General features: G+C 41.0%; 1 protein-coding gene across 2 annotated transcripts in view; it reads left to right on the forward strand.

Annotated features, from left to right (window-relative positions):
- The window catches only part of ZNF385D (zinc finger protein 385D), a 269,331-nt gene that overhangs the window by 234,228 nt on the left and 18,336 nt on the right, over positions 1–16,767 (forward strand). For both annotated transcript variants that reach the window (XM_069960422.1, XM_069960423.1), the window contains one exon: positions 7,711–7,944. In XM_069960422.1, coding sequence (XP_069816523.1) covers positions 7,711–7,944 — 234 coding nt within the window. The remainder of the gene's footprint in view (positions 1–7,710; positions 7,945–16,767) is intronic.

Raw genomic sequence — 16,767 nt, forward strand, 5'->3', positions numbered from 1 at the left:
GGTACTTTGCAAAGAAGGTCATTTTCTGCCTGAGTAAGAAAGTTGAGACAACTGTAACAAATGGCTGCTCTAGCAGGTCTACCTGACCAGGAAGTCTCAAGCTTTGAATATTATTTTTCTTTTTCTCTTACAAAGTATAAGACCATATTGTTTTATTTATCTAGTGTGCCTGCATTTAGCATCCATTTTATATTTATCACCATTAGCCAGAAGGCATATATATATATGTGATTCCCTAATAATTAGTTTTGGTTCTAGTTCCATAAAAGCCATACATAATCCTTCACAACAGGACACAAAAATTACGTTTTAACGGTAATATTCCCACAACGTCTTTTTAGGCTAAATAAAGGCCAGTATTTTAATAATGATGGCCATAAATAAGGATTATGATCATTTATAATATCTGTCATTATAAAAAAAATAGATTCTTTTGACATGTGAACACAGCCTAAGGCTATGTTCACACAACGTAAAAAAAAAGAGAAAAGGCGTCCGCTTTTTCTACTTAGTGACTTTTCTACCCCTTTTCTACCCCTTAGTGACCGCCATGCTGCCTTTTCATGGCGGCCACTAATGGGCTTTATTCCGATGCGTACGCCTTTTAACGGCGGGCGCATAGGAATAAATTACCACCCGGCGGCGGCTGCAGGGCGGGTGATCAGCGGTCAGTGTGACCGCTGACACCCTCCTGTAACTGCCCGCAGCGGAGGATTCTCCGCTCCGGGCAGTTTAACCCGTTAAATGCCGCTGTCAAACCATGACAGCGGCATCTAACGGGTCCTGGTGGATCTCGGACGGCGCCGTGGGTCACTTACGTGATCGCGATGTCCCGCGGCGCCGTCCGGTCCTCCGATGTATCCATGGCGATCTCGGGGTCCTAATGAAGGTCCCCGGGGTCTCTATGGAGATGCCTGATGCTGACAGGGGTGGCCGTGGCTATTGCCTGTCAGCATGAGGTATGATACAATACATTGCAGTACATCAGGTACTGCAATGTATTGTTTCAATGATCTAAGTATTTTACACTAGTGTACAGTAATGTACACTAGTGTAAAATTAAAAAAAAAGTGAAAAAAAAATGTGCACCAAACACAACACAGCCCCCCCAGCCCCCCCAATAATAAAGATGCATTACATTCCCCATACCCAATAAAACATGACATAAAAGTGATCAAAAACACAAATCATATACATATTTGGTATATCAATAATTATATCGCACGACACACACTGTAAAATAAAAAAAAAAGTACCAGAATAGCTGTATTTTATCAATCCACTTTAGAAAATACGTCATAAAAGAGATCAAAAAGTCATATACATATAAAACTTGTTATCAATAGAAACTACAGATCTTCCCGCAAAAAATAAGCCCAAAACCAGCTCTGTCCCGCAAAAGATGAGAACGCTATGGATCTTGCAATGCGGCGACAGTTTTTGTGGGTTTTTGCTAGGAAGATAGTTTCTATTGCACCAAAGCGGTAATAGTTAAAAAAAACCTACACAAATGTGGTATCGCCGTAACCGTAGCGACCCAGAGAATACATGTATTATGTTATTAGTGACCGCCGATACGGATTTTTACGGCGATCACTAATGGGCTCTATTCTGCTGCCATCAGCTCTTTATGGCGATGGTGCAGAATAGTGCAGCGGCACCGGTAATGCCCGCAGCCCCCTCCTCTCAGCTATCGGAGGTAGCTGAGGGGTTGGGGCAGAGTGTGGGGTCAGTCCCAGCAAGTCCCCTCACCGACGATCGCCGTTATTATCAGTATAACGGCGGCCACCGGTAACAGACATTGCCAGCGCAGCTGAACGCTTTCATCTCTTCTCACTGTGAATCCACAGTGAGAGGAGATGAGAACATGTCCCCCCCTGTCCCCAGAATTAACCCTAGTGACCTGGTCACTGACCCTTCCCTCCCAAGATCCAAGATGGCTGCCGCCATTACTGTGAACAGACTCTGTTCACAGTGATGGATTCCTAAAGATGATCAAAGCTTCATTCTCTCCACCACCGGAGGTGGTGGAGAGCATGGGGCAATGATCGGTGACCACCCGGTGTGGTCCCAGTACAAGTGATCAGCGGTATATACTATATACCACTGATCGCTTGTTCCAAATGGTGCCGGCACTTTTTTACTCCTGTCACCAAAGTCAAGTGCCCTGGATTACCCGTAACCACCCTGGATTACTTGTAACCACCCTGGATTACTTGTAACCACCCCAGATTACCTGTAACCACCCCAGATTGCCCGTCATCACCCCAGATTGCCCGTCACCACCCCAGATTGCCTGTAATCTCCCCAGATTGTCTGTAATCTCCCCAGATTGCCCGTATTCACCCCAGATAGCCCATAACCATCCCAGACAGCCCATAACCATCCCAGACAGCCCATAACCACCCCAGATTGCCCATAACCACCCCAGATTGCCAGTCACCTCCCCAGATTGCCTGTCACTACCCCAGATTGCCCGTAATCTCCCCAGATTGCCCGTAATCTCCCCAGATTGCCCATAACTATTCCAGACAGCCCGTAACCACCACAGATTGCCCGTAACCACCCCAGATTGCTAGACTGCCTGTAACCACCCCAGATTGCTCGCAACCACCCCAGATTGCTCGTAACCACCCCAGATTGACCATCACCACCCCAGATTGCCCGATGCAACCCCAGATAGTCAGTGAACACCACCAGATTGCCCGTCACCAACCCAGATAGCCAGTGAACACCCCCAGATTGCCCATCACCACCCCAGATAGCCAGTAACCACCCCTAGATAGCCAGTAAACACCCCAAGATTGCCCATAACCACCCCATACAGCCAGTAAACACCCCCAGATTGCCCGTAACCACCCCAGATTGTTCGTGACCACCCCAGATTGGCACAGACTGCTCGTAACCACCCCAGATTGCCCATAACCCCACCAGATTGCCTGTTGCCACATCAGATAGCCAGTAAACACCCCGAGATTTTCCATTACCACCCCAGATAACCAGTAAACACCCACATATTGCCTGTAACTAAAATGACACTCCTTCCCTTCTGAGCCAGGCTGTGTGCCCATACAGTGGTTTATGCCCACATATGGGGTACTGTTCTACTCAGGAGAACATCTGTTACATATATTGGGGTGAGTTTTCTCCCCTGTTTCTCGTGAAATTGAGAAATTTTAAACTAAACAAACATGTTATTGGAAAAATTCTATTTTTTCATTTTTACTGTCTTCTTTTGAATGCTTTCCTCTAATACCTGTGGGGTCAAAATAGTCACCTAACCCCAAGATGAATTCTTTGAGGGGTGCAATTTCCAAAATGGGGTGACTTTTGGGGGGGTTCTATTCTGCTGACACTACAGGGGCACTGCAAACGCACCTGGCGCTCAGAAACTTCTTCAGAAAAATCATGCACTGAAAATGCTAATTAGCGCTCCCTTCCTTCTGAGGCCTGCTGTGTGCCCATACAGTGGTTTATGCCCACATATGGGGTACCGTTCTACTTAGGAGAACCTGCATTACATATATTTTGGTGAGTTTTCTCCCCTGTTTCTCGTGAAATTGAGAAATTTCAAACTAAACAAACATATTATTGGAAAAATTCTATTTTTTCATTTTTACTGTCTTCTTTTGAATACTTTCCTCTAATACCTGTGGGGTCAAAATGGTCACCACACCCCAAGATGTATTCTTTGAGGGGTGTATTTTCCAAAATGGGGTGACATTTGGGGGGTTCTATTCTGCTGACACTACAGGGGCTCTGCAAATGCACCTGGCGCTCAGAAACTTCTTCAGCAAAATCTGAACTGGAAATGCTAATAGGCGCTACTTCCCTTCTGAGCCCTGCTGTGTGCCTATACAGTGGTTTACACCCACATATGGGGTACCATTGTACTCAGGAGAACCTGCGTTACAAAATTTGGGGTGCATTTTCTCTCATGTTTATTATGAAAATGAGATACTTTAATCTTAACAAATATATTATTGGAAAATTTCTATTTTCCATTTTTTGCCGGCCTAATTGTGAATACTTTCCTCCAGCTCCTGTAGGGTTAAAATGCTCATTATACTCCTAGATAAATTTTTTAAGGTGTATAGTTTCCAAAATGGGGTCCCTCATGGGGGTTTCCAGTATACAAGCCTCGTAAATCAACTAAAAAAAAAAAAAACTGGTCCCTAAAAAAATCAGTTTTGGAAATTTCATGAAAATTTGATAATTTGCTGATACATTTCTAAGCCCCGTAACACCCTAAAACAGTGAAATCTGTTTACGAAATGAAGCCAGAATAAAGAGGACATATTCATAATGTGACTTACTAACTAATTTTTGTCATGTGCCTTTTTTTTTTAGAAGCAAAGAATTTTAACGTTCGTAAAGTGCAACATTTTCTAATTTTTCATTATATTTTGATGTTTTTCCACAAAAAATACACAAGACAGTGACCAAATTTTGCCACTAACATAAAGTACCATATGTTACGAAAAAACAATCTCAGAATCGCTAGCATACGTTAAAGCATCACTGAGCTATAAGCACATAAAGTGAGACAGGTCAGATTTTGAAAAATGAGCCTGGTCATTAAGGCCCAAACAGTTTTGGTCCCTAAGGGGTTAAAAAGACGTCCGTTATTGCCGCAATTTAACTGACTGCAATGCAATGCATTGAAATCAATGGAATGACGGATGTCCAATGCACGTCCTTTCTCCGTTTTTACTATTAAATTCAATGGACTTTTCAATTAAAGACACACCCAAAGGCCAAATAGTAACCCAAACTAGAATAACGTACCAACAGCCGTCATTGCACTGACAGGCAGCCAATCCTCATAGCCTAAGGGTGTGTTCACAACATGTTTTCTGAGGTGAAAATATAGCCGTATTTTAATAATTACAGTCGTACATAATGATCATTTCTTTATTCATGGCTATCATCAAAATATGATTTGAGTTGATGATATCAAGTCATCAGTGAATAGCGGTCGCACAAGATAGCCTATTCTTACAATGAAAAGTACGGCTCCCGGCTGTACTTTACATTGGTCTCTGTGGCTAATTGGAGTGCAGGCACCCCCTAATGTGCCTGAATTCCAATTAAAATAAAGTGATGTTCACGCAGCCATTACTGCAGTACCGGCCGGGTGAACATCTGAGACATCTGCCGTTGTTTGACATGTGAAACACCAGCCGATGTTCATACAGAATGTGAACATGGCCTAAAATAGCTATATGGGTACGAGGAATAAAAAGTTTGCCTCGATGGTCACTCGTTCTTACTCTATAGTTGCAAAATGTGTTTATAAAGAAATTACTAGAATGTTAGCAGATTAGTTCTAAATATATTCTCTATGCAAAAAAAAAATTCTATTTAGCTCATTGCAAACTTCTACACGATGATTGTGCTGGCAGTTTGGCATACGCAAATGTGTACTTTAATAAATAATTGCATGTTCTTTATCTTAACAATGTAATGTGAAAGCAGAGAAAAAACTGTAGCCAAAGACAAATGTTTTTAATACTCATAATTAAAGCGGCTACGTATCCTGTGCTGTACAGCTATATCATTCTAATGGCTGCATTTAACTTGCAGCACTTCACACAAGCAGTCTTCTAAGTACGATTATATTTAAAGTAATTAATATGTTGAATTCTGGACACTAATTAAAATACACTATAAGTTAGATAACAAGTCACATTAAGTCTGCTTTTAATTAAACACCACATTCCTTGTTTCTTTGTCTAAAGCCATTGCCATAGTATATTGCTATACCAATATCTAGTCCCTGGTCTAATAAAACAGATTTTGGTACATAATGTTGTTTTTAGAAGTTCACTTAAAGGGGTTTTTGAGGCTTAGAGAAACATGGATGCTTTCTTGCAGAAACAGGACTTTCTCCTGTTCTCAGTTTGGGTGTGGTTTTGCAGCTCAGTTCCATTGAAGTGAATAAAGATGATACTTAATACCAATCACAACCTGAGGACGGGAGGGGACGACATGTGTGTTTTTCCAATTCTGGATAACCCCTTTAACACATGGGGAAAATAGGTGCAAACCATAAGTATTATAGTTATAATTCTTTTACACAAAAATGTGCTTCCCATCTATTTTTTAAAGAAGCATTGTTACCAGAAAAAAACTTTTGACATGTCAGAGAGACATGACAAAAGTTTTGATCAGTTAAGGTCTGAATATTCGGACTGCGATCAATTGTGAGAATGATCCTGGAGAAATCACGCTCAAGACAGTCCTCTCCCAGCTCTGCGGCATGTGACAAGATGGCCACATAATGCAAGCCTATGGGGTATGTCTCCTCACTAGACACAGAGTGGGGAGAGGATAGAGCAGCAATCTACTGATCTACTAAGAAAATGCATGGATGTCTTAGAATATTCTATTCAACTGTCCTTGAAGAGTGGCCATAGCTTCTAGCTTTAGGAATTATTTTGCAAAATTGTTAAATATTTCATGTCATTTTTGTTGCCCAGAAAGACAACAAGGTGCATATATGTGGTCATATTGTGTGGTCAAAGTTTTTTTTTAATTAATATAAATACAACTTGGCAAATAGCATTGAACAAACTAGTAAAGGGGTTATCCATGATCAGAAAACATACCCACTTTCTTCCAGAAACAGCACCACTCTTGTCTTTAGGTTGTGTGTGGTTTTGCAGTTAGACTTTGAGGTAAACTGAGTTGAAAAACCCCACCCAAACTGGAGACAAGAGGGGTGCTATGTCTGGAAGAAAGCAGCCATGTTTACTAAGCCTGGAAAACCCATTTAACCCCTTCCTGCCCCATCACCTATCCCTATGTCCTGGGGTGGGTAGGAGGGTTTAGAGAGCGGTCACACTACTCTGAACCGCACAGTGGAACCAGCAGCCGGGGACTGCAGGTATTAGCTGACCACGGCATTTAAATGGCTCATCTGGGATCTAGTGGCGGGATCTCCCCCTCCCTCAGCGTGCAATGCGATCACAGAAGCAGTGATACATGCTTCTGGCTGGGCCCAGGCTCAGTTCCACAATTACGCTGATCCCAGCACGGTAATCGTTTACTATGGGCTCTAGCAGCTTATAGTTATTGAGCACTGATCTCATACATCGATGCAGTACATATCTACTACATTCATCTCTTTGAGACATCAGTGCAGTCATGAAAGAAGTCCTCTGGGGGACTTCAAGTTACTGTAAAAAAAAAAAAAAAAAAAGTTTTTTTTTGTTAATAAATAATCCCATCCCACAATAAATAAAAAAATAAACATATTTGATATTGATGAATGCAGAATCATCTTTGAAATGATTCCTGATCTTGCGTAAAGAACATAAGCATAAAACCCACCAAAGTGCAGAATTTATGATTTTTGGTCATATTACACCCAGAAAAATTGTGATAAAAAGTGAGCAAAAAGTTTGGACATAAGCTAGTTACCAATACAAAGTACAGATCATGGTACAAAAAAATTACACCTCACACAGACCCATAGACCCAAAAAATAACAGTGTTATAAGGATGGTAACAGAGTAAATTTGGGGGGGGGGGTTGTCTTGTTTTTTTTTTTAGGCTTTAAATTTTTAGTCAAACCAGTAAAATATAATAGCAAGATATATTCTAACACAAGCATTTGCCAATACCAGTCTTTTTTCTTTATACGGTGAAGAAATAACTCATGTCATATTTGATTCAAGCTAACATTTTGCTTTTGTTTATTTTCAGAATTTGCCACAGGAATTCCAGCAATATCCACCAGTACTACATTAGAAATCCGGAAAATCAGTGTTATGACAACAGAGACCACAGCGAAAGTTGACAAGAAAATCACTCTCATAACCAGCAGCAACATATGCCCTTCAGGAGAGACAGAAGAGGAAAAGGCTAAAAGACTTCTTTATTGTTCACTATGCAAAGTCGCTGTCAACTCTGCTTCTCAGCTGGAGGCACACAACAGTGGTAAGATGCTACAACTTTCCTGCTACGCTACTTCATCACATTGATATTATCAAATGATCTAGGTAGTAAAAGCCAAAGGTGACAAATTCCTGTAGTAAGAAAACAACTGAAACTAGCAACTGATAGAGAGTCTGCTAGTATAAATTACACATGAGAACCCTACATTATTGTATACACATCATACAAAATTTTTTAATAAAATTTACTCCTCTAGTGGACAAACAACAATTGCTGTCTGTAAGTCTGGGATCACACACTGTAAAATAAAAAAATAAAACAAAAATAAATAAAATAAACATTGACAGTCAAATAGGAATAAAAGGCTGTAAAAGGGATTAAAAAAAGTGTTGCAGTTTTGTTTTTGTTTGTTTTTCACTTTAATAATGTGTTCCTTTTAAGTTTATGGAAATTGTAATCTTCATCCATTTTTTTTTCCACCATATTTTTGAACGTCCGTCATTTTGAACCAAAAATATGGCCATATTTTTAATAATTGTGGCTGTAAATAATGTTCATGCTCTTTATGTACAACTGTAATGATCAAAATACGGCAGTGTTTTCACAGTAAAATTACTGCCGTCTGAAAATGGCTATAAAAAACAAAAACAAAAACGTGAACATAGCCTTAACGGAGAGGTGTCACTTATTTGTTTTGTATTAAAATATTAAATAAATGCTTACATTTTTTGTAAGTTTGAGGGGGAATTTATTTATTTTCTGGCAGGAAAAAAAAAATAGTTCACATTCGCCACTATTATCCAGCAGAGGGATAATGTGGTTAAGGAAAGCAACATATTCATAGTTGCTGCAAATCTGGCCTACCATTTTTCTCTGCTGGTGATTCAGCCCTCCCCTCCCCCAGTGTACAGCTCGTGTGCTTTCCATGACAACTGACATGGCACCCCCATTATCACCAACACTAGACTGTTTGCCTGCGCATTGAAGACCTGTCCTACTCTGTGCAGAGTACTGTACCTGTATTATACCTAAAAGAAAGAGAGCAAGAAAAAAAAAACACAGGCACCGGCGCCTCGTGTAACACCTTAGGATAAATGGGATAGTGGGTAGGGAGATGTTGCACTCACCTAAGAGCCACTTGGGCTTGATGCGTATCACCCAAAGAGGGTTAAGAAGTGTAGAAATGTCCAGATCCCGGTAGCTGCTAAGCTAGACGTACCAACGGACGGGATGCTCCCACCGGGGGCCCGTATAGAAATGATGCAGAGAAAGTGATAAAAAACACAGGTACAGTGACTCCAGCGCTGCTACCGTAGGACCATCACAGGATTCCGATAGTTAAGATATTAGAGGATTTATTTACAAAACAAAGCATGAGGTTAACATGTTTCGGGAAAAGACTATCCCTTCCTCAGAACCAGTATGCATGAGTGAGTAGAACACAGTCAGGTTTAAAAGGAGGTAAAAAGCCCGCCAATCCCGCCCCCAAAAGGGGCGGGAGGGGAGGGAAATTAAAAAAAAAAAAAAAACAGAACATGAACATAGATAGATTCTAAAAACCTCATAAATAGATGAGTAGAGTGTATAAATATTAGAATAAATGGGTAGAGGCACTGGCTAGTGGGAATTACTTGATAAACACTGATACAACATATATACATATATATATAGAGAGAGAAGAACTGATAGCGCATGTATACATAAACAATGAATATAATAAATAATTAAATGGGTAAATGAATGGATAAATAAAAAACATATTTATAGGTAAATAAATGAAGGAATGAATACCCACTTATATAGGCCCACACATAACTAAAGGGGGGATTCAGCGGAATGTACTGTATATTAAACAACAAATGACAATGTACAGTATATTGAGATGTAAATGGCCCACTAAGGTGGAATGAATATACACTTATATATGCCCACACAAAAACAGAGGGGGAATTAAACGGAATGTACAGTATATCGAGATGTAAACTATACTGTACAGTATATAGAGATGTACAGTATATAGAGATATAAATTAAAAACAAATGGCCCACTACGGTGGAAGCTAGATGATAAAAAAGACCAATGGATGAGGGATGGAGTGTAGGAATAAAAAAGGGGACGGGGGGAAGGAAGAGAATGGAGACATGGGAGGGGGGAGGGGGAAGACCTGTATGTACAGGTGGATACTACTAGTTATGCACATTCTCGATGTACTCATTGAGTCCTTGGGGGACCAAGGTTTTCAGTTTAAAAATCCAGAAGTTCTCACGTCTGCGTAATCTCTGGAATCTCTGGCCCCCACTTGTGACGGTCTCGATAGGTGTAATAGTGAAACCTGAGAAGTTACAATTACAGCAGGTTGCCGCGTGACGTGAAACACTGTGGAGCAGAAATCCTCTTTCGACATTGGATCGATGTTGATGCATACGGGCACGGAGCGGTTGGGTGGTGCGACCGACATATTGGATTCCACAGGAGCAGGTGAGTAGATAGATGACATAGGAAGTGCTACATGAGATGTAAGATTTAATCTGGAAATTGTCACCAGTGATAGTGGACTTAAAGTTTGCAGCTCTGTTGGTGATATTGAGACAACATTTGCACTTATTGATCCCGCATTTAAAGCTCCCTAGTGGTTTGGCCAAAAATGATGACGGATGGTTTGGTTGTTACTGCTCGTAATGCTCCTTAGTTTGCTGGGTGCTAAAATATTTTTAAGGGAACGTGCTCTTCTGAACGTGATGGCTGGACATGGGGGTAGGGTGTCTTTCAAGAATGGATCATTCTGGAGGATTTTCCAATGGTTTTTTAGAATGGTTTTGATGCCCTTATGGTCTGAAGAATAGGTCGTGATGAAATTCAACTGGAAGTCTTTCTTGGTGGTTAATTCGGAGAGTGCGGTGCTGTTCTTCCCTGGTTGGAGGCATTGCTGTTGATTCAAAAGTGCTGCTTTCTTCCGGGAATTGTAAATGAGGGAAGTGGGATACTTTTTGGCAAGAAAACGTTTTGTTATGGTTCTGCTTTGGATCCTAAAATCGCTGGCCCTGGTACAATTTCTGCGTATCCTGCGGAATTGGCCAAAGGGTATATTGTTGAGCCATTTGTTGTAATGGCCACTCTGATAGTGGAGGTAGCTGTTACCATCGACACTTTTGAAAAAGGTTTTAGTGAAAATACTGGTACCTTCGTGAAAGACCACTATATCAAGGAATTCCGCGTTGTTGTGGTAGATGTTGTGTGTAAATTCCAAGCCCCAGTTATTAGCATTAATGTCCTTTATGAAATCCGCTATCTCTGATTCGCTACCATCCCAGATGATGAATATGTCATTAATGTAACGACAGTAAAGCATACATTTATGAAATAACGGATGTTGGTAGATGATGTTGTCTTTGAAATCTCCCACAAATAGATTTGCAAAACTGGGCGCAAATGTACTGCCCATAGCGGTCCCACGGTTTTGTTTGTAAATCTTACTGTTAAATTGAAAAATATTGTGTTGTAGGATGAATTGAATGGCGTCTAGGATGAAATCTTTCTGGGCAGGTGGCATCTTAGGGTCCCGATTGAGAAATTCCCGAACTGAGTGACCTCCCAACTTATGGTTTATAACGGTGTATAATGATGAAATATCCATTGTGACAAACAGAAAATTATCTTGCCAGATGAATGAGGTGATTTGTTGAATGAAGTGGGAGGAGTCACGTGTATATGACTTGAGGGTTTGTACATGTCCTTGCAGAAAGGTGTCAACATAGCGGGATAAATTGGACGTGATGGAGTTTATACCCGAAATAATGGGTCGGCCTGGAGGTCTGGTGGTGTTTTTGTGGATTTTTGGCAAATAGTAAAAGGTCGCCAGTGTGGGTTCGATGATGTTGAGGAATTCATGTTCGGTTTTGGTGAGGACTCCTGCTGCGAGACCCTGTCAATGAATTGTCTATATTTGGTGGTATAGACTTGAAGTGGATTAGTTTCCAAGATGGTGTAGAATTGTGTGTCGGAAAGTAATCTGTTGGCTTCCTGGAGGTAGTCGTCTCTATTAAGGAGCACTATGCCTCCGCTTTTATCTGCTGGTTTAATGACCAGCGAAGTGTCTTTAGATAGGTTTTGTATTGTACCTAGCTCTACATCACCAGTAGAGTTTATCTCCTCTTGCAGATTACATCTATTACATCTACTATGGGAGAGTTTGCAAGGTTCTGATCTTGCAAGGGTTTAGCAACTTTTTAACAATTTAATTGGAAGACATACCAATCATGACAATGAGACACTCATTCATATAATGATGATCAGGTGTGCTCAGTCACCTTTTGGTATCATTTTATAACTTTACCCACTATATTCTTCTGTCCCTGTGAGCAGCTAAACCGCTCCCCTATCCACAATATGGCTTCGCATGGAGGAACATGTGATGGTACATGTAATTCTTTTACATAGGCACCCACATATGAAGTGGGGAGCTGCCTGGCTGCACATTGGGACAGAGGATAGATGGGGAGAAGAGCTACATAACTTTATTAAGTGAGTGTCTCATTGTCATAATTAGTATGCCTTTCCATACAGTTGTTAAAACCCTTTTAACTAGTAGCCTAGGTGCTATAATCACTGTCATGTCTTGCAACTTACTTCTAAGTTATTGGGTCCAGGGCCGGCCTTAGGGTAGATGGCGCCCTGTGCGAAGCTTTCTTTTGGCGCCCCCCCCCCCCGCCACTGTTGATACCACCTAATAGTTAGATAATAGAATGGAGATAGATAGATAGATAGATAGATAGATAGATAGATAGATAGATAAAATGCAAATAGTGTACACGGCACTCAGAGAAGAAAGTCGGGTGCCGGCAAGCATGCTGGGGGTCCACCAGGCAATGGTAAATATATCCTTCAAAAAGGCTGCAGCACTCTGGAGGTAGTGAAAAAATGGTGCAAAAATTTATTCACATCCCAAATCAATACAATGAAAGCTTTCATTGTATTGATTTGGGATGTGAATACATTTTTGAGGAGATAGATAGATAGATAGATAGATAGAAGATAGATAGATAGATAGATAATAGATAGATAGATAGATAGATAGGAGATAGATAGATAGATAATAGATAGATAGATAGATAGATAGATAGATAGATAGATAGATAGATAGATAGATAGATAGAATAAATAGATAGATAGATAGATAGATAGATAATAGATAGATAGATAGATATAATAAAAAGATAGATAGATAGATAGATGATAGATAGATAGATGATAGATAGATAGATAGATAGATAGATAGATAGATAGATAGATAGGAGATAGATAGATAGGAGATAGATAGGGGAGAGATAGATAAAAGAGATAGAGAGAGGTAGATGAGAGGGAGGATAAAGAGCTAGACAGAGGAGAGAGAAGCATCAGGCTTACAGCAGGGGCACAGCATGCTGGACACTGCAGGAATTGCTGGAGGGAGGAGGCACACGGGTGGGCAGAGGTGACAGGTCACCACACTGATGCTACTGTGCCACAGAGAACAGCTGACACACACAGCTGATGACACTGCAGTTCAGCATGCTGCATTGTGGCAAAGTATCCCACCCGCGGTGGGTGCCGGGGCTTATCGGCGGGGGGCGGAGCTTACCGGGATGTACCCGGAACGTTAATTTGCCAGGTCCCCAGTCCGTCTGGCTTTAGGAGGGCCCGAACCAACCCCTATGCAAAGAGGGCAGGCGGCCAGCTAGGGGGGCGCTCTGGCAGACAGACAGAATGTCTGTCTGCCAGACCAGTTATGTGTGCAGCTGTCTGCAGAGCGCCCCCCCAGCTGGCCAGGAGTGATGCGCCCTGTGCAAAGGCACAGGTCGCACACCCCAAAGGCCGGCCCTGATTGGGTCTTCCACATCTTAGAACTTTTTACCAAGGTGAAAATCATATCATTAAAATTTATCACTAGGCTAAAAGCCCCATGACTTGATAATACCATATATAATAAAAAGTTTTTCTAATAATATATGAGATTGGCACCTGCCACATTTTATTGTTGCCTACAACCGGCAATATTGTCATTTGCTGTAGAAAACTTTCTTGAAAAGTTGTAGCATCTAGCTTGTATTTGCACTTTGACGTTCTGTAATTGGTCTGGTCTGAGTTTTTGTCATCGTAAAGTTAGTGGGTTCTTTCAATCACCATTTGGAACTGTCCAACAGATCCCTTAATGCACAATGGATTATATCAGGGGTGGAGAACCTTCGGCCCTCCAAATGTGGCAAAACTACAGTTCCCATCATGCCTGAGCAGCTGAAGCTTTAGCTTCGGCTGTCGAGGAATGATGGAAATTGTAGTTTTGCAACAGCTGTAGGGCCGAAGGTTCCCCATCCCTGGTTTATATGATAAAAAGAAGCCCTTATGTAATTAATAACAGAACTGGAACATATTCCTATATTTATTTATTAAAAACAGATCTTCAAGCCTCGTATCCATTTCTCTAAAATAATCTTAATAATTTGCCATATGATGGCTGTAGCTTTCTGCTAGTTTATTGCCTCCATCTTTATATTCAACCTAAATACAGCTTGGCCAATGCTTGTAAACGCTGCATGTTTCATCATCTCAAAAGGAAGGAACATTATTGCTTTCAACATCTCAGAACACAAGGATTTGGATTGTGTTATCAAACACATCATTAATATCTCTAAATTCAGCTGGAAGCCTATTTAAGGAAAAAATGACACGGCCTTCTAGCCAAAAGTATTTTTCTCTGTCTTGCCAAAATTTCTGCCAAAGTGATAAAAACATTGCTATTTTTGTACTTAATATAGCAGTCAAATTACGGGATAACCGTCATATATTTGGAGACTTTCTGTTTATATATACTGTATATACACAACGATTAGCCAGAACATTAAGTAAAAGGTTAAACTGTCTGCCCCAGTTCTGAAACCACCAAAATTCATTGGTGTTGGAGGTCTTAGTGCTGTATTTCGTGGTTGTACTTCCTGCTTATTTCCCAAAACGCATTGCTTTCCCTCAGCTGTTCACCACAGACCTTCCATCCTGCCTACTCCCCTCCCACAGCACTCCTGCCAGCTCTCCACCCAAAGATGTTGCAGATCTTCTTTCACTGCAGACAATTGCACAGTTAGGTAGCAGCTGTCCCGGTCTATTCTTTCTTTCTATTCATCATAATGCAGCATGCTGTAGGCACACCTCATTATCCCTAAATGTTTCAGTAAACATGTATAAGTAATTGTGTATATGATAGGCAGATGTGATATAGGCTGGAAGGATTAGGCAAGGATGGTGACATCACAAGAAGGAGGGGATAGAGCTCAGAAAAGAAATTCCAGCCAAGCCTACTGTGACCTTATAGGATGATGCGTTATCTCCGGGTCACAGAATGGCCAGTGTCAGAGAAGATCATCCCGGCCGGTACTGCAGTACTGGCCAGATGATCTTCACTTCTGCTAAATTCGGGGTGCCCTTCCGAATTTCCCACTGCACAGAATGGAGCGTGCGGCCAGAGCCACACCCTCCATTGTGTTAACCGACATTAGCGGACAATAGCAGTCGCTATTCAATGAATAGCAGCCACAGAAAACTGACATGTCAGGTTTTTTTTTTTTTTTTTTGGGGGGGGGGGGGGGGGGGGTGGCGCTAGTGATTCCGGCCTGACTGTATACTATAGGGGAAATTTATCAAACATGGTGTAAAGTCAAACTGGCTCAGTTGCCCCATTTTCCAAAGAGTCTGTGAAAAATAAAAAGTGGAATCTGATTGGTTGCTACGGGCAACTAAGCCAGTTTCACTTTACACCATGTTCGATAAAACTCCCCCAATGTGTAATACCATAGACGGCAGCACAATTTAATTTCATATTTCATAGCAACAACTGCCATGATTAATAGGAAACTTACGTAGTGTGAACATAGCCTAAGATGTTTACTTGGCTTCCAAATTTCTCATTTTTAAGAAATTTTGATTGATGGTCTGTTCTCAGAATATGCTGGGGCTTCAGGTTCCATTTACATAGTATATCCTGGTGCATCAGCTCTGCCAAACAGCCAATCCATGGGGAGGGGGCATGCTGGCACCCACAGATCAGATACTTGTAGTCTATGCTGAAGATAGACCATCAATTAAAAAGTCTTTGAAATATGCTGGATAAACAAATCCACTCCATGGGGGCCCCTCTGCCACCTACAGGACTCAAAGGATCTGCTTCTAATATCTTGGTGACAGATACCACAGAAGACCTTTAGAGATCTTGAAAAGTCTATTTTTCCAGTGGGCCAGGGCTGTTCTGGCAGAACAAGTGAAAACTATACAATAGTGTATTTATGTATGCAGTAAAACTGTTGTAGTGTACCTCAGAGTTTAATTACACTCCAGTATTTATCCTGAGTGTTGTAATGTGCCAGGTTCAGTGTGGGAAGTAAGAATATAATTACAGCCTTTCTGCCGTATAAACAACTGTGTCAAATATTAAATCTCTCTATGTAATCCAATCTATTGCAGACCCGTGTTGTGATAAATAACTTGCCATTCGGTGCTTAATAAGATTTATTCTTTATATATTACTTGTTTATTCTGGTCTTCTGCAAGGGAGCTGCACATTATTTAAGTAATATGATTAATCCCTTTTCGGCACAGGTGTAGTATTTTAAACTTCAATGATCAAATCCATTGTTATTATATATAAAAAATATATATATTTAGCATGTTATGATAATGGGTAAGGACTGACAGGAACACTGACAAGTGAGCTCTGACTGGCACCCCACCCATGTCCCTGCCTGCTTAACAGAGATTGCCCTAGGTATCAGCGGGTAACTGGGTGACAGTCCCTATCCTGAATAGCTGCGAACACAAGACAAACAATTACACAATAAGGAA

This window comes from Dendropsophus ebraccatus, chromosome 2 (assembly GCF_027789765.1).
Source record: "Dendropsophus ebraccatus isolate aDenEbr1 chromosome 2, aDenEbr1.pat, whole genome shotgun sequence".
In the NCBI taxonomy this organism is placed as follows: Eukaryota; Metazoa; Chordata; class Amphibia; order Anura; family Hylidae; genus Dendropsophus; species Dendropsophus ebraccatus.